Source organism: Ceratotherium simum, chromosome 19, assembly GCF_057802395.1.
Source record: "Ceratotherium simum simum isolate JZ-2026a chromosome 19, ASM5780239v1, whole genome shotgun sequence".
Taxonomy (NCBI): domain Eukaryota; kingdom Metazoa; phylum Chordata; class Mammalia; order Perissodactyla; family Rhinocerotidae; genus Ceratotherium; species Ceratotherium simum.
The window spans coordinates 33387075-33412315 of NC_141918.1; the positions used below are offsets into that span (position 1 = coordinate 33387075).

Consider the following 25241-nt stretch of genomic DNA (forward strand, 5'->3'; position numbering starts at 1 on the left):
GCTCCCCCGGTGGGCTGAATTGTGTCCCTCAAAGTTCGTATGCTGAAGTCCTAACCCCCAGTACCCCAGACTGTGACTATTTGGAGACAGGGCCTTTAAAGAGGCAATTAAGCTAAAATGAGGTCATTAGGGTGGGCCTGAATCCAATATGACTGGTATCCTTATAAGGAGAGGAAATTTGGACACAGGCACAGAAGGAAGACCATGTGAAGACACAGGAATAAGACAGCCATTTACAAATCAAGGAGCGAGGCCGCAGAGGAAACCAGCCATCCAATGCCTTGATCACAGACTTTTTTTTTTTTTTTTTTTTTTTGGTGAGGAAGATCAGCCCTGTGCTAACATCTGCTGATCATCCTCTTTTATTGCTGAGGAAGACTGGCCCCGGGCTAACATCCGTGCACATCTTCCTCCACTTTATATGGGACGCCGCCGCAGCATGGCCTGCCAAGCAGTGCGTCGGTGTGCGCCCGGGATCCGAACCAGCGAACCCCGGCCACCGCAGCAGAGTGCGCGCACTTAACCGCTACGCCACGGAGGCAGCCCCCGCTTTATTTATTTATTTATTTATTTTTATATGTAATTGACATATAACATTGTGTTTGTTTTAGGTGTACAATATAATCATTTGATTTATGTATTGTGAAATGATCACCACAATAGCTTAACATCCATCACCACACATAGTTACAAATTTTTCTCTCTTCTAATGAGAACTTTTAAGATTTACTCTCTTAGCAACTTTCAAATATACAATACTGTATTATTAACTATAGTCAACATACTGAATATTACATCCCCAGGACTTATTTATTTGATAACTGGAAGTTTGTAATTTTGACCCCCTTCACCCATTTTACCCACCCCCACCCCCTACCTCTGGCAACCACCAATCTGTTCTTTCTCTGAGTTTAGTTTTTTGTTTTTAGATTGCACATTTAAGGGATATCATGTGGTATTAGTCTTTCTCTGTCTGACTTATGTCACTTACATAATGCCCTCAAGGTCCATCCATGTTGTTACAAATGGCAAAATTTCATTCATTTTTGTGGCTGAATAATATTCCATTGTGTATGTTTATCACATTTTCTTTCTCCATTCATCTGTTGATGGACCCTTAGGTTCTTTTCATATCTTGGCTATTGTAAATAATGCTACAATGAACATGGGAGTGCAGATATCTTTTCAAGTTAGTTTTTTTGTTTTCTTTGGATAAATACCCAGAATTGGGATTGCTGGGTCATATGGTAGTTCTATTTTTGATTTTTTGAGGAATCTCCATACTGTTTTCCATAGTGGCTGCACCAATTTACAATTCCACCAGCAGTGCACAAGGGTTCCCTTTTCTCCACATCCTTGCTAACACTCATTATTTCTTGTCTTTTTGTTAATAGCCATTTTAACAGGTGCAATGTGATATCTCATTGTGGTTTTGATTTGCATTTCCCTGATGATTAGTGATGTTGAGCATCTTTTCCTGTACCTGTTGGCCATCTGTATGTCTCCTGTGGAAAAATATCTATTCAGATCCTCTGTTCATCTTTTAATTAGATTGTTTATTTTTGCTATTGAGTTATATGAGTTCTTTATATATTTTGGATATTAACTCCTTATCAGGTACGTGATTTGCAAATATTTTCTCCCATTCAGTAAGTTGCCTTTTCATTTTGTTGATGGTTTCCTTTGCTGTGCAGAAGCTTTTCAGTTTGATGTAGTTCCACTTGTGATTTTTGCTTTTGTTGCCTTTGCTTTTGGTGTCAAACCCAAACCATCATCACCAAGACTGATGTCAAGGAGCTTACACCCTCTGTTTTCTTCTAGGCGTTTTATGGTTTCAGGTCTTATGTTCAAGTCTTTAATCCATTTGGAGTTAATTTTTGTGTATGGTGTATGATGGTGGTCCAGTTTCATTCTTTTGCATGGAGCTATCCAGTTTTCCCAACACCATTTATTGAAGAGACTGTCCTTTCTCCATTATATATTCTTGGCTCCTTTGTCATAATTAATTGACCACATATGCATGGGTTTATTTGTAGACTCTCTATTCCGCTCTGTTGATCTGTGTGTCTGTTTTTATGCCAATGCCATATTGTTTTGATTACCATAGCTTTGTAAGATAGTTTGAAATCAGGGAGTGTGATGCCTCCAGTTTTGTCCATCTTTCTCAAGGTTGTTTTGGCTATTCAGGGTCTTTTGTGGTTCCATATAAGTTTTAGAATTATTTGTTCTAGTTCTGTGAAAAAGGCCATTGGAACTTTGATAGAGATTGTGTTGAATCTGTAGATAGCTTTGGGTAGCATGGACATTTTAACAATATTAATTCTTCCAATCAATGAGCATGGAATATCGTTCTATTTATTTGTATCTTCTTCAATTTCTTTCATCAATGTCTTATAGTTTTCAATGTACGGGTCTTTTGCCTTCTTGGTTAAATTTATTCCTAGGTATTTTATTCTTTTTGATGCAATTGTCAATGGGATTGTTTTCTTAATTTCTCTTTCTGATAGTTATTAGTGTATAGAAATGCAACAGATTTCTGTATGTTGATTTTGTATCCTGAAACTTTACTGAATTCATTTATTAGTTCTAACAGTTTTTTTTGGTGGAGTCTGTGGGATTTTCTATATACATTATCATGTCACCTGCGAATAGTGAGTTTTACTTCTTCCTTTCTGATTTGGATGCCTTTTATTTATTTCTCTTGCCTAATTGCTGTAAGACTCCCACTAGTACGTTGAATGAAAGTGGCGAGAGTGGGCATCCTGGTCTTGTTCCTGATCTTAGAGGAAAAGCTTTCAGTTTTTCACTATTGAGTATGATGTTAGCTGTGGGCTTGTCATATATGGCCTTTATTACGTTGAGGTAAGTTCCCTGTAAACTCACTTTGTTGAGGGTTTTTATCCTGAGTGGATGTTGAATTCTGTCAAATTCTTTTTCTGCATCTATTGAGATGATCACATGATTTTTATGCTTCATTTTGTTAATGTGATGTATCACACTGATTGATTTGGGTCACTAATTCCTTGGATGCTGAACCATCCTTGCATCCCAGGGATAAAAATCTCACTTGATCATGGTGTAAAGCCTTTTAATGTATTGTTGAATTCAGTTTGCTAAGATTTTGTTAAAGATGTTTGCATCTACATTCATCAGGGGTATTGGCCTATAATTTTCTTTTCTTGTGGTGTCTTTGCCTGGTTTTGATCAGGATAATGATGGCCTCATAAAGTGAGTTTGAAAGTGTTCCCTCCTCTTCTATTTTTTGGAAGAGTTTGAGGATTGGTATTAATTCTTCTTTAAATGTTTGGTAGAATTCACCAGTGGAGCCATCTGTTCCCGGACTTTTGTGTGTTTGGAGGTTTTCGGTTACTGATTCCTTCTCCTCACTAGTATCAGTCTGTTCAGATTTTCTATTTCTTCATGATTCAGTCTTGGTAGGTTGCATGTTTCTAGGAATTTATCCATTTCTTCTAGGTTGTCCAGTTTGTTGGCACATAATTGACTATACTAGTCTCTTATGATCCTTTGTATTTCTGTGGTATCATCGTAATGTCTCCTCTTTCATTTCTGATTTTATTTATTGAGTCTTCTCTTTTTTTCTTGATGAGTCCAGCTGAAGGTTTGTCAGTTTTGTTTATATTTTCAAAAAACTAACTCTTAGTTTCATTGATCTTTTCTATTGTCTTTTTAGTCTCTATTTCATGTGTTTCTGCTCTGATCTTTGTTATTTCCTTCCTTCTACTAACTTTGGGCCTCATTTGTTCTTTTTCTAGTTACTTGAGGTGTAAAGTTAAGTTGATAGAGCTCTTTCTTGGTTTGTTTTTTGGTGTGTGTGACAAAATTAGCCCTGAGATAACATCCATTGCCAATCTTCTTCTTTTTGCTGAGGAAGATTGGCCCTGGGCTAACATCCATGCCCATCTTCCTCCACTTTATATGGGATGCTGCCACAGCATGGCTTGACAAGTGGTGCATTGGTCCATGCCCGGGATCTGAACCTGTGAACCCCTGGGCTGCTGAAGTGGAGTGTGCGTACTTAACCACTACGCCACTGGGCTGGCCCTTCCTTCTTGTTTTTTAATGTAAGTATTTATTGCTATGAACTTCCCTGTTAGAAATGCTTTTGCTGCACCACATAAGTTTTGATATGTTGTATTTTCATTTTCATTTGTCTCAAGATATTTTTTGCTTTTTCTTTTGACTTCTTTGATCCATTGGTTGTTCAGTAGCATGTTGTTTAATCTCCACATATTTGTGAATTGTTCAGTTTTCTTCTCGTAATTGATTTCTAGTTTTATACCACTGTGGTCAGAAAACATACTTGATATGATTTCAATCTTAAATTTATTAAGACTTGTTTTGTGGCCTAATATATGATCTATCCTGGAGAATGTTCCATATGCACTTGGGAAGAATGTGTATTCTGCTGCTTTTGGATGGAATGTTCTGTAAATGTCTGTTAAGTACCTCTGGTCTGATGTATCATTTAACTCCAATATTTCCTTATTTATTTTCTGCCTGGATGATATATCCATTGATGAAAGTAGGGTATTGAAGTCCCCTGTCTATTTGTCCCTTTAGGTCTGTTAATATTTGTTTTATATATTTAGGTGCTCCTATGTTGGGTGATTAAATATTTATAAATATTATATCCTTTTGTTGGATTGACCCTTTTATCATTATATAATGACCTTCTTTGTCTCTTATTACAGTCTTCATCTTATAGTCTATTTTGTCTAATATAAGTATAGCTATCCCAGCTTTCTTTTGGTTTCCTTTTGCCTGGAATATCTTTTTCTATCCTTTCACTTTCAGTCTCTGTGTGTCCTTAAAACTGAGGTGAGTCTCTTATAGGCAGCGTATAGTTGGGTCTTGTTTTTTTTATCCATTCAGCCACTCTGTGTATTTTGATTGGAAAATTTAGTCCGTTTACATTTAAAGTAGTTATTGATAGTTATATACTTATTGCCATTTTGTTTGTTGTTTTCTGGCTGTTTGGTAATTCCTTTGTTCCTTTCTTCTCTTGCTCTCCTCCTTTGTGATTTGATGATTTTCTGTATTGGTATGCTTAGATTCCTTTCTGTTTATCTTTTGTGTATCTACTATAGGTTTTTGCTTTGTGGTTACCATGAGCTTACATAAAACATCTTATATTTATAACAGTCTATGTTAAGTTGATAACAACTTAAGTTCAAATGCATTTTAAAGCTCTACATTTTTACTATCACTCCCCCAGGTTTTGTTTTTGATGTCACAATTTAAATCTTTTTATCTTGTGTATCCAATGTCAAATTATTGTAGTTATAATTATTTTTACTACTTTTGTCTTTTAACCTTTATACTAGATTGATAAGTGATTAACCTACCACCGTTACAACATCACATTATTCTGGATTTAACTATGTATTTATCTTTACCAGTGAGATTTATGCTTGATATGTTTTCCTGTTGCTAATTAGCACCCCTCATTTCAGCTTAAAGCAGTCCCTTTAACATTTCTCACAAGGCTGGCCTAGTGGTGTGGAACTCCTTCAGCTTTTGCTTGTCTGGAAAAACTGTTTGTCTCTCCTTCAATTCTGAAGGACAACTTTGCCGGGTAGAGTATTCTTGTTTGGACATTTTTTTCTTTTAGCACTTTGAATGTATTGTGCCACTCCCTTCTGGCCTGCGAAGTCCCTGCTGAAAAATTTGCTGATAGTCTTATGGGGGGTTCCCTTGTATATAACAAGTTTTTCTCTTGCTGTTTTTATGATCCTCTCCTGTCTTTAACTTTTGACAATTTAATTTTAATGTGTCTTGGTGTGGGTCTCTTTGAGTTCATCTTGTTTGGAAATTTCTAGGCTTCCTGGATCTGGGTATCTGTTTCCTTACCCAGGTTAGGGAAGTTTTTAGCCATTATTTATTCACATAAGTTTTCTACTCCTTTCTCTCTTCTCCTTCTAGGACCATAATGTGAGTACTGGTCTGCTTGATATTGTCCCCTAAGTCCCTTGAACTATATTCACTCTTTTTCATTCTTTTTGCTTTTTGCTGCTCTGATTGGTTGAATTCCACTGCCCTGTCTTTGAATTTGCTGGTCCTTTCTTCTGCTTCCTTATTTTGCTGTTGAATCCCTCCATTGAATTCTTCAGTTGAGTTATTGTATTCTTTGATAAACAAGCAAAGAGCAATAGGATATATTGGAGTATATGAGGAAGCTTTTTCATGTAAAACTAATTTGGCCTGACCTTGTTTTTCCAAAAGGGCCTGACATGGCCTGTTGAGCATGCATTGTACATCTGCTTTAAACATTTACTATATCCCAAAGACAAGAATGATGCCCTTAAAGATAGGGATGTGGCTTCCCCCCACATCGGCATTTCTTTGAGGATAAGCATCTCTTCCTGGAAACTAAAGATGAATTGCCAACCTGCTATGGTCACCTTGTGACCATTGACCTGCTGACCACTGACCTGCTGTGCCAGCTAAGCATCTCATGACAGTAGTAAAAGAGATAGTCCTGTCATATGTGATGTATGCTCTTTGTTCCAGGATGGTGTATAACCACTCTGTACACCCCACTTCTTTGGTGCCCTTTCTTCCTTGCAGAAGGAAGTCCCCGGGCCATAGTTCTCAAACCTGGCTCATAATAAACTCATCTCAATTTTGATTTATAGATTGATTATGGATTATTTGCATCAACAACTTCAGCTCCATGATTTCTGTTTGGTACTTTCTTATATTTTCTGTCTCTTTGTTGAAATTCTCACTTTGTTCATGCATTGTTCTCCTGACCTCAGTGAGCATCTTTATGACCATTATTTTGAACTTTTTTATCAGGTAAATCACTTATCTCCATTTCGTTGAGGTCTTTTCCTGAGGTTTTATCTTGTTCTTTTGTTTGGAACACACTTCTTTGTTTCTTCATTTTCCTTGACTCTCTGCATTGGTTTCCATGTATTGGATAAAACAGCCACGTCCTCCAGTCTTGGTGTGGTCTTGTGTAGGAGATGAACCTTATCCTTCAACTCTGCCTAGCTCTTGGTTGTCTCTCATACTTTTTTGATTGTCCAAGCCGCTTCTTTGTTCTTAGTGGCTCCTAGTAGTTGAGGGTGTGCCAAGACCTGTCAGTGTTTCAAATGGGAGGATATCAGTCAGCACCTAGATGCAGGCTAATTAGAAGCCAGACTCGCAGGCAGCAGCTTTTAAAGTATGCAAATATACCTCTTTCAGAGGAAAACCAGGAGATAGATGTTTCTGTCTGATCCTTCTGCACTGAGCCCTGGAGTGGTAGCCAGTTAAGAACTGTTTATTTGTTGGCTATAGTCCTGTTGAACTCGTGAACGCAAGGCCCACTGGCCACCAGAGCCAAGTGATCAAAGGGGTGTTCCCTAGGCAGCAGCTACAAAAACCAAGATGCCAGATGTGTGTACAAGCTCCTTTCTGGGAGATACCAGTGACCTGGAGCAAGGCAGAGGGAGAGAGGGAAGATGGCGTCCACTGGCCTTGCCAGTCTCTGGAGAGTATTGCAGTTGGTGCCTTGATGTGTGTTAAATTAGAAAGCTGCCGCTCAGGCTGCAGCTATTAAGATAAGCAAATAGGCTCTTTCCCAGAAAGACTGGTTTTAGTCTGCTGCCTCTGCTGGGCCCCAGGAGGTTAGCCGTGGTGTCTTACTGGTCACATTCTCCTCTCCCGAAATACATACAGAAACCTGATTTTGTAAGTCTGCGAGTTCCTCTTCCTCTACAAGATATTTTGCTTTGTAAGCCACTCTTGGAGCTTGGCCAAAGTGACAGAGCTATGGGTGAGGGTGAGGAAACGAGACAGAGATGCAGTGGAATCACTGCTGTGTCTTACGACTTCCTCCTTGGATCTCAAATGCTAGAAACAATCTATGACTATTTTCCTGTATAAAGCTATTTATTAAGCAGAACTCTAGGGGATTAATGGTATCAGATTTCGATACTGAACCTCTTAATCTCAAGTTCACGTGCCCGATACCCAGCAAGCCAGACACTGAGACATCGGTGCTTGGAATTGGCCAAAACAAGTAGGTGGGAGCCTGGGTCCGCTCAAATCCACCTCCCCCAGCACAGAAAATGGTGGGGGGGGCGGGGGGGCGGGGGGGAGGGGTTTGATACCAGCTCAAGACAAGGTTGACATAAGGGAAGCCATATTGTAGAAAAGAAACCCTATCGTAATTTTGAATGACCTCTGACAAACTAAGCCAGCTGGATATGCACCCTCGAGGAGATCTAACTGCTCTGTAGATTTTACAATCCCTGCTTGTGCATGTACCTCCCAGCTGTGATAAGATGATAACTTTGTTCTTTTGAGTTCCTTAGGAATGTGATGACCCCCGAACAGAGTTTATGCTGATAGCCATCGCCAATGAAAAGTGAAAGATCTGGCGTGGTGACTCCCAGTCTGTAACACCAGAAGGTCAACATTCCTAACCTCCTCCCCTATAACCCATCGGCCTATATAACTGCTGTAAGATTTTGTGCCCCCGGGCCGGCCCCGTGGCTTAGCGGTTAAGTGCGCACGCTCCGCTACTGGCGGCCCGGGTTTGGATCCCGGGCGCGCACTGACGCACTGCCTCTCCGGCCTCAGCGTCCCACATACAGCAACTAGAAGGATATGCAACTAGGACATACAACTATCTACTGGGGCGTTGGGGGGGGAAAAAAAAAAGGAGGATTGGCAATAGATGTTAGTTCAGAGCTGGTCTTCCTCAGCAAAAAGAGGAGGATTAGCATGGATGTTAGCTCAGGGCTGATCTTCCTCACAAAAAAAAAAAAAAAAGATTTTTGTGCCCCTTAAGATGATTCTTTCAGACATGAGTCGGCCATCTTCCCCCTGCTAGCAAGCTGTAAAAGTCCTTTCTTTCCTACCACCTCACCTCTTGACTATTGGCATGTCTTGCGGTGGGCAGACGAACCCCCTTTTTGGGTGGTAACAGTTTTATAGAGCTTGGCAGGAGGGGCTTCAGGGAAACAAAGGGGTCATTCCTGATAAGCCTCTGGGCATTCTGACTTCTGGGCTTCAACAGCTGCTGAGGGCCAGCCATCCAGTGACTGCAACCTCTCCGAGGGCATTCTCTTTTTTCTCCAAGACAAGCTCACTAGTTCTTCTGGAAAATAAGCTCACAAATCCTTGAGACCCCTGAGTCACCCCTCAAGTTAAACAGGAAAAACAGCAAACTGATTTAATATCTACAGTACCCCTCAGGTACTGGCCTTCAATTTCATCCATTTTTATAAAACCAAAAATGGTTAAAGGCAACAAGTGTTATCAGAGGAAAGAGAAGAGGTATTACGGGGTAACAGTAAGTAGACAGCACTTGGCTGACTGTCCTCCAAGAGTGCAGGTCTCACTGAGAGAGATCAGGACATAGCCAGCCTCAAAATAGCTACTTGTGGGCCGGCCCCGTGGCTTAGCGGTTAGGTGCGTGCGCTCCGCTGCCGGCAGCCCGGGTTCGGATCCTGGGTGCTCACCGAGGCACCACTCCTCCAGCCATGCTGAGGCCGCATCCCACATACAGCAACTAGAAGGATGTGCAGCTATGACAGACAACTATGTACTGGGGCTTTGGGGGAAAAATAAATAAAATCTTTAAAAAAAAAAAAAAAATAGCTACTTGTGTACTGCCGCCTCCCCCGTCCCCCCCACCGCCCCTTCCTTTTAGTCATGGCAGAGCTCTAACAATGTTATTTATAGCCAGGTTTTTTACTTTATAAAATCAAATATGCGAATATTTTAAGAAATACTGTTCTGAAATTGAGAAATCAGGTTAAAGCTTATTTGATAGGCCTTCAAGGAATATCCTCCTGCTTCAGCTATTATGAAAATGAAAACTATAAGCTATAAGACTTGACTAGTATAAAATACAGCTCTAGAAGAGACTTTAGGGCATAGGGCAGTGTGCTTGATGGCAGGGAATGTGCATCTTCTGGGACTCATGCGGATGTCCCATGACAATCAGCAGGGCTGAGTAGAGTCCACAAACTCTCTGGGTGGCTTGCCCCAGCCCTCACAGGACTACCTCCTCTAAGAATTTTTTATAGCTGCTCTCTGTTTACATTTTTATCTTTCCCCCCCAATATAGTGGCCTTCTTCACAGACACTATTAGAAAATTGAAGTTCATAGAATTGAATATTACATGTTTCAGCATTTGCCCATTTCCCAGTTGATTGGGACCTCTGTGGGAGTCGGGAGGGGAGACAGAATTGTAACTAACTTTTATTTTTTAAAACAAGCCAATTTTAAAAAGATAATACCCTTTATAGGAAGATAAAAATCACACATATATTTCATATTTTATTCAATTTTAATATGGTTTCCATTATTAACTTTTAAAACAAAATGATTTCCAGTTTAGAAAACAATGCACTGACCACATAATTCCTTTTTCATTTTATACAGTTATACAAATATTCTAAATACACATTTTGTGTTCAAGATGATGGCAAATAAGATTAACTGTACAGTACATAAGGAAAGAAAATATTTTAAGCATATTTAGAAGCAATAGAAATGTCTATACAAAACAAGCAAAAATGGAATAAATTTTTTTATTTTTAAAGTATTGCAACAGGCCCACAGGTTGGTAACAAAAATGTCTTTGCACAGTTCCTCACAATGCCCCATAGCTAAAGCAAGACAGCGGGTTTAGAAAATAATGTTTCAAAATGCTACACGATACTATTGTTTGCACAGTTTGATCAAAATAACAACTCTACTCTGAGTCAAGCAAAACCTAGAGGAAATATACCAAACAACTTGAAAATCATTTGTATAAAATTCATTGCACATTATTTTACTCAGTTGTTTGAAAAGTAAAAAAGTGTATTTACAAAATATTTCGCAGTCAAAATTATGAAGTGAATGGATATCTCTAAGTAACACGTCTTGATACAGACAGTTCAAGGAAAACACACGAATGGTTTTTTTAAAAGAGGTTTTCAGTGCTCCTTCCACAGGGAAGTAAATATGATCTATTCAAATGGATATACAAGATGTTACACATACTGGAGAAAATTCAACACCTGCATTATAAAACAATGTTAAAAAGGTGAAAGGATGAGGAATTTGTACGTTGTAAGAGGTGAGCTATTCAGAGATCAACTAGTACAATTTTTAATTCAGTTAGCATAAAAGTCTTCATAGTCTTCAGATAATAGACAGTGAACATACTTGACTCGATGAAAGTTGAAAAAGCACCATGCACAACAGTTTAGTGGTAAACACTGAAAAAAATAGCACCTGGAATTTTGTGATATTGACAATTTAAAACTGGTCTAGTAATTGCCGGAGATATGGTGCCTTGGATAATTCTCTATTCACTCGGGAAAGTTTGAAAAGTACTGGGCAGTTCAGAGAAACACATGGGATATGTCGATCAAAGCAACCTGTACAGTTCTTGCATATCTGAAAGTACAAGAGGGATATATAAAACAATAGGAAAGTTCCTATGTATATGTGTAAACAACAGATTTCTCTAATCCCTCCTCTCTGACCCACCACCGATTACTGGCAGACATATGACATGTAATATATTACAGAAAGTTTCATTAATTTTCATCTCTTTGAAGCCTAGCCTACCCTATGTTGAGACATTTTGAAAGGATATTATTTCACAAAACAGAGCACAAAATTCCGTAAGAATTCATTTCATTCCAGAGATCAACTTTCATTTACAGTAAAATTCTATTATATTAAGATCCACACACCATTCAGACACTGCCTCTTAAATGTGCTATAAACACTATTTTTCAAATTACTCAGATTTATCTTTTTATATGCCAATCATGTTTCTTATTTCAAAGGAGAAAATGCCAGTATGAAAAAAATTAAAGGATGTCAATTTGAAAGTAGTAGTCTAGACCAGTGGTTCTCAACCCTGGCTATACATGAGCTTAAAAATATACTCATGCCTGAGCTCCATGCCAGACCAATCAATCAGAATTTCTGGGCCTCAGAGCCTACAAATCTGTGCTTTTTAGGGCTCCCAGGTGATTCTGATGTATAATAAGATCTGATCTAAAGGAAAATAATACATCATAACGCAATTTTTAAAGAGCAGAAGCATTATAATGTCTTATACAATGATCAGATTTTAAACAATACGTCAAGTCTCAGGTCACACATACAGTTAAAAAAAGATTATAAAATATGAAAAACATCCAAAAATTAAAAAGGATACTAGTGAGGACCCCAAGGATCAAGAAAGTACAGGCCGATTTTTCACCTGAATAGTGTATCCATGTGATTAAAAAAAGGGATACCAAATAGTAACTATTACTCTAGATTGTCTTTTAAGAGAGAAATCAATCTGCTCTACTTAGTTCTTTGATCTCTATCAGAGTTTCTGTTTTAGACATGTCTCACAGGCAATGACTTTTTGTTCTTTGCCCCAGTATCTTCCAGTGAACTGAAGGACATGTTTTCCTGAGCACACTGGTTATTGTGTCCAGTGTTAGGATACTGCCACAGCAAATGGCTGAGAGACCTGTGCTTCAGTGTGTTCTCTCAAAACGAAGTGTGCTGTTCTACTATGAAGCCTTTCACCAATGAGATCTCTGCCCAGAGACCCAAATCTATTCCCAAATACAGAATTTCTGTATTGCAGCTCTATGTACTGCAGCTATATGCAGGTGCCAGGACAAACTGATAAATATTTATGCACTTGCTGTGCTCGTCTGATAAATAAGCCAGGATGGAATTACTTGCCTCACTAAATTTAACTCAATGTTTAGTTTCAAGATCCTTTCCTGGTGATTTAAACCCTGAGCATTATAGCTGAATGTAGCTTACGTTTAAAATTTTAAACACCACAACCTGGCCATTTACTTTTTTAGCTCATAAGGAGGCAGACATTTAAAAAAACATCTGCTTTAATCTTCACTGATTCTTTCTTTTTGCTATCCTTTGGCGTACTTTCCTATTTTTTCAAAAATTTTCAGTCAGATGCTTAATTCATTTATTTTCACTCTTTCAATGTTTATTATTAAAAGTGTTTAAGGTGATGAATTTTCTCTAAGATCTGCTAGGGCTGTCTAGAACCTTATATGTAGTGTTTGTTTCAAAGGGAGTGTTAAAATTTCCAAGTGGAAGGATCATTTTGTTTTCTGAGTTTATAATTAATTAACAGCTTTATAGCATTTATTGATAAAATGTTGTTTGTAATATTTCTACTTTTTGAAATTTATTAAGGCTTTCTTTACAGACTAAGATACAGTCAATTTTTTAACATTCCATAAACACTTGAAAAGAAGTGTATTTTCTAATATTGGGTTACAGAGTTTGATATATAATCATAAGTTCTACCTTATAATGTTATTTATATCTTCCATAACTGTACTTATTTCTGATCACTTGATTGGTCTTGGGCTGAAGAAGGTGTATCAAAGTCTTCTGTTACTAATGTTTCTGACCATTTCTCATTATATCTCCTATAATTTCTGCTTTATGAAAATTTCTACTGATTATTTAGGTACAGGAGACATATTTTAATTCTCTGAAAAAAAAACCCCTAAAGTTAAAAATATCTTTTGAAAGATGATGAACCATCCTCATTTATAAACAGCATCACTTCTTTTCAACTACATTTTTATAAAAAATAAGACCTAATATTGAAGGAGGATTCTGGTTAAACTGATGGCACCAACCAGTGCAGTGTATGTCGCTGAGGGCAGAAGACAGGAAGGTACAGGGAAGAGACCACTCACAGCCTTGGACTTCAGTGGCGCTCTGGAGGTTCTGCTCACATTTGCGCCTTGTACTAGAAGCGAACAAGGGAATATTCTATGAGGGTTGGTTACTGCCACGAGGGAGCTGGGAACAGCCAGTGACTTCAGTGGTTGCACTGACTAGCACCACAAAGCTAGCACAAGGTGGCTGAAAATTGGTTGGTAATCAGCCCAGTGACATACTGCTGCTTTAACTGTGCATTCAGCAGGAAGCTGTTCATTCATTCAATGCATATTCACAGACCAGCTCCACAGGCTGGACTCCATGCTGGACTCCATGCTAGGCACAGCCGACTGAGCAGTGAGGGAAGGGTAGGGCCTCTGCCCTCACTGGGCTCACTTGCTGTCTAGTGGGGAAGAGAGACACATAATCACAGTAAAGCAGAGGTTATGGCAGGAGCCCACTGCAGGGAAGGCTTCACCTGGGTTGGGAGTTTAAGCTAATTCCTCTCAGATGATGATTAGTGGGGGTAGAGGAAAGCGTTCCAGGCACAGGGAACAGCATGTTGAAAGGCCAGGATGTGGAACAGACTAAGGTGTATTCATGGCCCTAAAAGAAGTTCATGGGTGGAGGATAGAGTGTGACAGGCAAAAGGGCAAGAAATGGTGACAGAAAGGTAGCAGGTAGGGGCCAGAATGGAGAAAGACTTATAAAATATGCTAAGGAGTTTGAATTTTATGAGAGAGAGAGAGAACACCAGATTTGTACTTTTAAAAGATGGTTCTAGCTACAATATTGAGAATGGATAGGATGGGAGGGGGTCAGGGTAGGACAGGGTTGCAGGAGTTTAGGGGAGAGAGAATGGTGGTTTGGACTAGGATGGTGACAGAGGGAAGGAGAAAGGTGAGGGTAGTTAAGAATTATTTAGGAGATGGAAGGGGAGACGGAAAAGTCAACTTATTTCAACAAGCTAGGCTTCTGTGGTTGCATCAAAATCATCATACCTTTTAGATCCCACCATCCTTAATGAGATCTATTTAATCTCATCCTTAATGAGATCTGTTTCTAGATGACTGGCTATACTCTCTAAAACTTAAGAATTTTCTGCCAGGACAAATTGAGCAGCTAGAATGGTACAGAGGAAATAGTCTATACTTTACCAATCCTTAATCATCTTTCTATAATCATTCAAATTCTTAAGAGCCTAGTGTCCTAAGAGATGGTTTCTCTCTCTGGTCACCCGCGTGGCAGTTAAGTTTTCCTACTAAGAGACTGTGGATTGATAATCTGTCTTGATTCAAAAGCTTCTTCACCTTGAGGACAAGGTGCAGAGCCTGGCCTTTACATACTGCTGGTTGGGTTACATGAGGCCTCTGAGCAATGAGCTGCTAGGAATGATTGTGTAAGAGAATTTACAACATTATAGCTGATGGGACCTTTGCATTCTGATAACACCGAGGCCAAGGGACATGGCCAATGTTATGAAGTCCAGACTAGAATTCTGATTTCCTTATTATCAGCATGTTTCATTTTCTACAAAATCACACTGCCTCTCAATTATTTGGTTGGTTTTAAAACATTTCAATAACTTTATATATTGCTCTTATAAAAGAAGACAAAACAACAAACTCCACCCCAAAATTGTTCTTGTCTAGCCTGAAGTTAAAAATATAACTTGAATATGATGGTATATTATATAGATATGAGATATATAAGATATAACCATTCCTTTAAGAAATATACATTTAAAAAAATGTGCTATGATAATTTTTCTTTAGATTTCATTTTCCAACTTATTTCAAGAGATTTCTGTTTATTTCTGCTAGAATTCCTGTGTTTGAAAAACCATCTCTGCATTTTAGGTCTATATCTAGCTTGGCCGCTTATTAGCAGTGTACCATGGGGACAATTACTCAACCACTCTGTGTCAGTTTACTCCTCTGTAAGAGGGCCTACAATAGTCTCTGGTGTATAGTAGATTTAATCATGATAACTATTAATTTTCTATCTGGACTCTTAGAATTGAGAAACTTCCCAAGTTTACTAGCAATTCTGTAGGACAACCATATTTTTATGGGAATGGTAGTAGATATAGTAGATAGAGGAACTGGTACTTTTCTTTCTCTCTTTTTAATACTATGTTAAAAGAAATTGTGTGTATGGATGTTGTAGTTCTAGGTTTTAATAAACACAATACACTATTCCATAAAAACAAAAAATAAATTATAAAACAAATTAAGCCATTTTTAATAGTTTAGTTCAATTATGATATTTTTGAGCTTTTAAGAAGTTTATTAACTTGGAATCCTTACTACAGTTTTCACAGCAGTTTCATATCTCATACTATACCTCAAGAATTGACTACATTTCCCCCCAAAATTAGATTGCTTGGGATTCTGGGTCTACTGAACAGGTCGTACCTTTACAAGTTGCTCCTGTTTACGTTCCAACTCCCGAATCTCTTGGTTGAGGATGACTGCAACATGCTGAGGTTGGCTCCGACATTTACTACAGATGCCGTGCTGAGTCAGGTCATCACACACAGGACAGTGTAAGGTAGTGAAATATTGTGAAATAGTGCCTTTCCGTCCTCCAGGTTCACTTCGAGAGAAGCTGGTCACTTTCTGGATCTATAAAAACATCAATTCAGAAATAAGTCTGAGCCAGCTTAACAGCAGAGCTGCTCTTCTCATGCTAATTATGGGTTTACCAAGGTATTATTCATTCAACAAATATTGAGTAGCTACTAGATGTCAGGCACTGCTCTAGACAATGGGGCTACAGAAATGAACAAAGTCCTTCCTTTCACACAGCTTACATCTCGATATCATCAGATATATTGATTTTTTTCTTTTGGAAAAAAAGTCTCCTACAGCTCAGTTTTTTGGTTGAGATACGTAGATGTATGAGATCACACAGGGCAACGGAGAGCAGAGAGGACAGTGGAAGAAATCCAGGTTGAGAGTGGATACTGTTTATGGCTGCACAATTTGGGCCATGGAAACAAGGCAAGCGGAAGGTTAAAAATAACTTGTTAGGCAGTAGGGTGCAAAATTCAAGCAAAAGTAAACCTGGAGCATTTCAAATGTAATACAGATACAAGTTACCTAAGCCGCCTTTATTTGAAGCTAATAATGGTTTCAGAGATCTGTCCTCTGGGACTCTTTTTACATTGAAATAACATTATCATATTATTATTATACCCTTGGCATAGTCTTATGGTGTCTTATAAATCACTTTGCATAAAAGTTATTAGGTCAGCCTCTTACAAATGCCATTGGTTTAACATTCTTGCTGATGATGAAATAAAAACTAGTAGTAGTAGCTGGCATAGAGCCAGGGTGCAGCACTACAGATGTCAGCCAGCACAGAGTCTCTGGGCACAGCAGCCACCTCAGTTTCCTGGATGGTTCTTTTCCTGAGGCCATACTGAGGAAGTAAAAATAATTTAAGTTTAAACTTTTATCAGTTTGCCTGAATACCATCAGCCTTTCATGGTCTGAGATAACAGCAAATGACTGAGCAGATCTAATTCTAAACAGCAGATAAAAACGACTACTCTCCTAGGGTAATGTAGCCCCAATTATTACAGAATCACATATTGTTCCTTCAGCCTTCTAATGAGTAAACTAAGAAAGAAGAGTTCAAGCAAAACTCCCTTTGCTAAGATTCCACATTGCACGTTTTCCTTTAGTATAATGCTATTTTACCGTTATTTCTTTAGTCTGGTTTCTTCAGGACTATGTCCAGATACTACATCTTATATATTTCTTAGACACCCATATTGAAGGAATTTTTGCTTTCCATTTATTTTTTTATTAGCTGGTTTATTCTGAGTTATTTTGTAGTTAAGTGCTTACCACTGTAATAGTCGTGGAATTTATTTTAGTATTCTATAATTTGGCCAATCGGACAGCAGCTGGGAAGGTGTTTATAGAAAACTTAACAGTTTCTTTTAGGAAACTGGCAGAGTGTGGCGCCTTTGCCAGTTTAACAGAACATCTGCTTTGCCTTTCATAGCACATAAATAAAATATTTAGTTCTACTGGAAATTTTAAGTAAATTCTCTCTATAGTCATAGCACAGGTACTATTTAGTAGTAGGCTTACCCTTGGTAATTCATGATACCAGTTGAAGACATCAATACCAATAAGTGAGAAGATTCTTGCCAGGGGTGGAAGGATTTGCTTGGTGATATAGTAGGTGGCATTCAGTCTCAGAGTCGGGTCCTGCAGGAGTTCCACTGGGCGCCTTACCAGCTGGATAAGTGGTACTCCGGGGGCCCCATAAATGATGACGTATGGCACTCGCTCCCCAACTCGAGGCTCAGAGCGCCGGTCATAAGTAAGCATTTTCCTATTTAAATCCAAATAAAATATGTACTCAAAGACTGTCGTGGAAGGCATCTTTCCAGAAAATTGCACGAGAATTAAACAATAATGAAACCATGAGAAATCTACAAGGGGTACCTTCAAGTTAGAGTTATAACTTTTTTTGAGAACTATATACACTTCACTTAGTTGGCCCCAAGTGGATATCCTGTAAGAGTTTAAAACTTACTCTTTGAATCGTTGCTATCTGGAAAACAATACGAGTTGGCAGATATCAGCTGGCTTAAAATGTTTTCTATCCCCTAAGAGTAAGAACTGTCATAAATCTAACAATGAAAGACCAGAGAAAATTTAGCTGATTAGATGATGTGATTCCAGAATGATACCATCTAAGTAGCCAGCCCTGGTGGTCTAGTGGTTGAGATCTGGCACTCTCACTGCTACATCCCGGTTCATTTCCCAGTCAGAGAACCACACCACCATCTGTCGGCTGTCATACTGTGGTGGCTTCGTGTTGCTGTGATGCTGAAAGCTATGCCACCAGTATGTCAAATACCAGCAGGGTCACCCATGTGGACAGGTTTCAGTGGAGCTTCCAGACTCAGACAGACTAGGAAGAAGGACCTGGCCAGCCACTTTGAAAACATTGGCCATGAAAACCCTGTGAATAGCAGCGGAGCATTGTCTGATATAGCATCGGAAGGTGAGAGGATGATGCAAAAATACCAGCCAAGGTTCTGTTCTGCTGAACACTGGGTCACTACGAGTTGGAATTGACTTAAGGGCACTAACAACAACAACCATCAAAGTGCTTTGGTAGATCAATATTAAGGACTATGAAGTGATTTTTTTTTTTTAAAGATTTTATTTATTTATTTTTTCCCCCCAAAGCCCCAGTAGATAGTTGTGTGTCATAGCTGCACATCCTTCTAGTTGCTGTATGTGGGACGTGGCCTCAGCGTGGCCAGAGAAGCAGCGCGTCGGTGTGAGCCCGGGATCCGAACCCGGGTCGCCAGCACTGGAGCACGCGCACTTAACCACCAAGCCACGGGGCCTATGAAGTGATTTTGATGTGAGAAAAACAAACTATTCAAGCTCTGTACCAGATTACAATTTCACTGAATTTAGTTTCCCAAGGGAAGCCCAGAAGACGAGTTCCTTCTTCCTGTGGGGGAGCATCCATTTACCTTTAGCGAGGCTTCACGTGGGCAGGTAAAAAAACAACTCTGTGTCTTTGCCTGTGGACTAGGTGTCTTTCCATCTACTTCAAACTATTCAGAATCCCAGGACTACACTTGCTAGGTATTGAGAGTTGTGCTATAGTCAGCATCATTACCTTGTAAGTTCAAGGGCTGGCACACAAGATCCAGGTTTATAAGAGAAACTTCCTCTGTATTCCTTGGCAAAGATAAAATCTTGTATGCTGGCCTTTCCTTCCAGAAGCTTCATACATTGTCGCTGAACATACTGTTTAATTAAACTTATATCTCTTGTTTCAAATAGCAGCTTTAGAGAACGCTCAAGTATCTTTAAAAAGAAAAAAGAAAAGATATGCTCATAAAAATAAAATATCATCTAGTATATTTCATTATTGTTATACTTTCAATTATGTAACCTACTTGGGTAACTTGCTGATCTACCTAAACAACCTGCTATTTACAATGATTGAATAATAAAAATTATTAGAAATTGGAAAATACTTGAGACTTTATATAGCTTGCTATTTCTAAAAATAGAATATCATGTAGTTTGAGGAAAATCATATCGAGATGACAGGCAGATGAAATATTTGCTACGTGGTGAGCAACATAAAACATTTAAGTTTTTTTAAATGGCCAAAAGCACTCTAGGCACAAGAAACCAGACATGATTTCATGTACTGTTTTTTATCTACCCTATTATAGAAAGGACCTGATTCAGGTGGATAGAGAGAAATTTAAATATCACTAAGCAGTGAAATAAAAATCAGTTTTTGCCTTTTTATGGTGTCAATAAATATATACTAATTGTGGCAGAAATTTCTGCGCTAGAAATATTTCTACTAGGAAATGACTGACATGCAGTAGATTTATGTAGTGCATTGAACTTAAATTAGTTCCAGGTGAAAGTTCCGTATCTTACTCTGAGTACTGGAACCCATACATATTTATACAAGAAGTTTGCTAATTTAGCCCAGGTACAATTCTGCCCTCAAAGAAAGAATGCACTGGATGATACCTCTTCCAGAAACTAGTATTAAATAATATCTCAAATTCACACAACAGTATATATTGACATAATAGACTGACTATTGTCTAATGGTCTCAAAAAAACTCAGTTTGTAGAGTGCTATTCCATTTATACCACTTATTTTTGGTTTGTTACAGAAGGAATTTGGGCCTGAGTAAAGAAAAAATAAATATAAAATACCATGGTTAAAATTACTATGGTTGAGAAATTTAGGTAACTTATAGTACCATTGTTCAGAAATCTGCCTAACTTATATTTGATAACCCATGTAAACGAAATTTCAGTTAATCTAGGATGGATTCTATTACTTACAGAATTTCTCTGTTGCTAGTTTTCTTCTTTATCCTGCTCCCTAGCTTTTGGGTGTTGTCATACAACATATATTATCATCTCCAGGTGATTAGGCAGGAAATTCTTTCAAGTTCATGTATTGTTTTTTAGCAATTGTGATAGAAGGGAAGGTATGGGAAGAAGTCAGAAACTAATGACTAAAGTCAAATAAGTTGTTTCCATTAGAAACGAAATTCTCAAAAATCATATAGTTCCTCTTATAGTTATATATAGTCATATAGGCGATAATTCCTCCACCTAGATGTGTGCTTAAGGATTTTCACCAGATTCTTTAGCCATTTATTTCTTAAAGATGAAAACAAGATAGATAAAACTTACCTTAGAAACAGCAGGGCAGGAATCTCTTCTGACTGTTTCTATTCCTTTTGCATCAAATACTGGGTCCTTTTGATCCAGTGTTTCATACATGTAACCCACATACCTCTTTTTTGTTTGCAAGACACAGGGCAAATACACCTATGATGAAATTAACAAAATGCCTCTCAATAACCATTTTTTCCCTACAATGAATATCTTATTTTTATGTCTTTTTCTTTCCTAACCAAATGTCAATTATAAAGATAGGGCCCAATCGTATCTTTTTAAACAATGAAAAAATTACTTTAAGTAACACCTACATATGAATTTGTATGAATACATACATACATATTTGTATGAATACAAATATGAATTTGTAGGGGGAATTAAGAAGTTATAAGAGAGGCCGGCCCCATGGCTTAGCGGTTAAGTGCGTGCGCTCCGCTACTGGCGGCCCGGGTTCGGATCCCAGGCGCGCACTGACGCACCGCTTCTCCGGCCATGCTGAGGCCGCGTCCCACATACAGCAACTAGAAGGATGTGCAACTATGACATACAACTATCTACTGGGGCTTTGGGGAAGAAAAAAAAAAGGGGGAGGATTGGCAATAGATGTTAGCTCAGAGCCTGTCTTCCTCAGCAAAAAGAGGAGGATTAGCACCGATGTTAGCTCAGGGCTGATCTTCCTCACACAAAAAAACCCAAAAGTTATAAGAGAATATACAACGATAAGTTCTGGTTCTCCAGCCTCTACTTTCCCCTCCCTAGAGGCATCCTCTGTTATTGATTTCCTGTGTATCCTTCCAGAGATATCCCATGCAAACACATGTCCTTATGCACATAATGGTAGCTTACCATATACATCATTCTGCACTTGCTTATTTCATTCAATAATTTATCTTGGAGAGCACTCCATCCATCATTTTGTTTTGTAGGTACATAGTCATCCATTAAGTGAGGGTATCATAATTTACATAACCAGTTATCTACTATGGATCATTTAGGATGTTTCCAGTCTTTTGGAATTACAAATAGCGTTCCAGTGAACAGCCTTGCATGGATTAATCCATAGGATAAACTCCTTGAAGTGGACTTCCTGGATCAATGGGTGTGTGCCCCCACCCTTTTTTATGTTACCAAGTTGGTCCTTTCCTCAGCCCTCAAGCTTTATCAATATCACATTAAATGTAAATGGTCTAAACATCCCAATTAAAAGGCAGAAATAATCAGATTGGATCTGATCAAAAAGTAAGACTCAACTATATGCTAACTACTAGAAATCCACTTTAAATATAAGGACACAGAAAGGTTAACAATAAAAAATGGAAAAAGACAGATATGCTAACACTAATCAAAACAAAGCTGAGTGGCAATATATTAATATCAGAAGAAGCAGATTTCAAGACAAAGAATATTATCAAACATAAAAGTATCAATTCATCAAGAAGATACACAATCCTAAATCTGTATGCACCTAATAAGAAAACTTCAAAATGTATGAAATAGAAACTGGCATAACTAAAAGGAAGAAACAGGTAAATCCATGATTATACTTGGAGACTTTAGCACCTCTCTCTTAGAAATTCGTAGAAAATCAGTAAGAATATAGAAAGCTTCAACAACACTATCAATTAACTTAACCTAAGTGACATTTATAGAACAGTCCACCCAACAACCAGCATACACGTGGCTTTTCAATGTCACATGGGAACATTCACTAAGATAGACCATCTGCTGGACCAAACAACAAATATCAGTAAACTTAAAAGTGCTGAAATCATACAGAGTATGTTCTTTGATCACAATGGAATTAAATTAGAAATAATAACAAAAAGATTTCTGGAATATCCTTAAATATTTGGAATTTAAACAGCACACTTCTAAATAAGCTATCGGTCATTATCATTGAAGCAAATGAATAATAATGAAAACATAAGATAAAATTTGAAGCTAAAGTAGTGTTGAGAGGGAAATTTATATGTTTAAATGCTTATATTAAAAATATTTGTTTAAAATTAATGATTCAAGCTTCTAAATTAAGAAGACAAGAAAAGCAAACTAAACCCAAAGTAAGTATAAAGAAGGGAAAAATAAATAACGGAAATTAATGAAATAGTTCTTCAAAAAGTTCAATAAACAGATAAACCTCTACTTAGAATGATCAAATAAAAAAAACCCATAAATTATCATTATCAAAAGTGAAAGGAAGGGCTGGCCTGGTGGCACAGTGGTTAAGTTCGTGCGCTCCGCTGTGGCGGCCCAGGGTTTGTAGGTTCGGATCCCGGGCGCGGACTGACGCACTGCTGGTCAAGCCATGCTGTGACAGGCGTCCCATATAAAGTAGAGGAAGATGGGCACGGATGTTAGCCCAGGGCCAATCTTCCTCAGCAAAAAGAGGAGGATTGGTAACAGATGTTAGCGCAGGGCTAATCTTCCTCACCAAAACAACAACGACGACAAACAAGTAAAAGGAGGGATGTCACTAAAGACCTTACAAATATCAAAATCATAATAAGGAAGTAAAAATAATTCATGCTAATAAATGTGAGAACTTAGGAGAAATGGACAAATTCGTTGCCAACACAGGTTATCTAAACTGACATGAGAAGAAAACCTGAATAATTCAATATATATTAAAGATGTTTAATTTGTAACTAAAAATCTCCCCCTCATCCCAAAGAAAATTTCAGGACCAGATGGCTTCACGGTGAATTCTATCAAGCATTTAAGAAAGAAATAACTGTACCAATTTTACACACTTTTTCTTTCAGAAAATAGAAGAGGGAACACTTCCAACTCATTTTACGAGGCAAGCTGTTTTTTCTCCCAAAACCAGACAAACACAATATAAGGAAAAAAAACTACAGACCAATATTCATCATGAACATATGCATCACAATTCTTAACAAATGTTTGTTTTCTTTGAGAAGTTTTGCAGTTTTTGCTTTTATGTTTAGGTCTGTGATCTACTTCAGGTAAATTTTCATGTCTGGTGTCCTATTTTTCTAAACATATTATGCTCCTCACTTTGCTAGATGGGTTGAGTGTCCACAGTACCATACAAATACTTCTAGAATAGCACTCATTATCACTCTGTTTTCTAATTTATCTCCTCTCTCTCTCCCCCAATTAGAATGCTCTTTAGGGCAGATACCATATCTAAGTCCTCTTTGAATCTCTTCTAGCACAATTCTCACCTCAAAGTAGGTACATGATAAACACTTGGGAGTCATCCTTGATTCTTTTCTCCCTTTTTTTCCTCTTCACACCTGCTCTCCTAAATCAACCACTTCTAACTCCTGCTCATACTTGTTTCTCAATATCTCTTGAATTGTCCTTTATTTTCACTAGTTCATCTCACTAGTTCAAGGCTATACAGGTTGCAAGAGGCATCCTGTCTTGAGATTCTTCTCTTCCCAATCCATCCCATACACCACTCCCCAAACAGCTCTGACTATGTCAAGCTCTGGTTTGATAAACTTCCCTGAATAAAGTTTAAACACTTTAGCTTGGCATTCAAGACTCTCTACCATCTGGTCTTAACTTTATTTTTTCAGATTTCTCTCCTGCTACTCTGTATTCCCATATTGTACTTTTCCAACTCCATATCCTTCTGCATGCCATTTTCTTCCATGCAGAATTGCAGCCCCAGGGTGCGTATTGAAATTCTAACCATTTTCCAAGACACAGTGCAATATTACCTCCTACACATGGAGTCTCCCCATCCAGCCCAGGAGGACACAATACCTCCGTTTCTTTGTGCTCTTACAGTGGTTAGGGAGACTGCTCTCAAGATACTTTTCTAAGTTTACAATAAAAGAGATCATTTATATACATTTTTAATCTTTCTGTTTAGATTACTGGCTCTTAGGGGGCTGGACTGTGTCTTATGCTTCTTTGCATTCCATACCTCTTCTAGCTCAGTATCTTTTATACAGAAAGAACTAAGTTCATATTTGATATTTAAAGTAAAATGAAAATAGTCAAATGTCCTTGTGGCAGACTGTATTTTCCAAAGAACTAATATCTCCCATCCCACATGGTCTTCTTACACTGTGACTCTGACATTATTCCCATTAAGAGATGGGGTGGTCTGTGTTCCCTCTGTGTATCTGTATTGCCATCTAGATGGTCTATGATGCTTTGTGACTGAGACTAGATCATAAAAAGCAGAACAGGGGCCGGCCCCGAGGCGTAGCTGTTAAGTGCAGGCACTCCACTGCTGGCGGCCCGGCTTGGGATCTCGGGCGCGCACCGACACACCGCTTGTCAGGCCATGCTGTGGCGGCGTCCCACGTGAAGTGGAGGAAGATGGGCACGGATGTTAGCTCAGGGCCAGCCTTCCTCAGCAAAAAAAGAGG

At 38.4% G+C, this 25241-nt stretch overlaps 1 protein-coding gene across 3 annotated transcripts in view; it reads right to left on the reverse strand.

Annotated features, from left to right (window-relative positions):
• Positions 1-10287: 10287 nt before the first annotated feature.
• Positions 10288-25241, reverse strand: part of REV3L (REV3 like, DNA directed polymerase zeta catalytic subunit) — a 175678-nt gene continuing 160724 nt past the window's right edge. For all 3 annotated transcript variants that reach the window (XM_004422219.3, XM_087444009.1, XM_087444011.1), the window contains exons 29-33: positions 20902-21039; positions 19340-19530; positions 17782-18028; positions 16093-16302; positions 10288-11410 (exon numbers count right to left, since the gene is read on the reverse strand). In XM_004422219.3, coding sequence (XP_004422276.1) covers positions 11270-11410; positions 16093-16302; positions 17782-18028; positions 19340-19530; positions 20902-21039 — 927 coding nt within the window. In that variant the 3' untranslated portion in view covers positions 10288-11269. The remainder of the gene's footprint in view (positions 11411-16092; positions 16303-17781; positions 18029-19339; positions 19531-20901; positions 21040-25241) is intronic.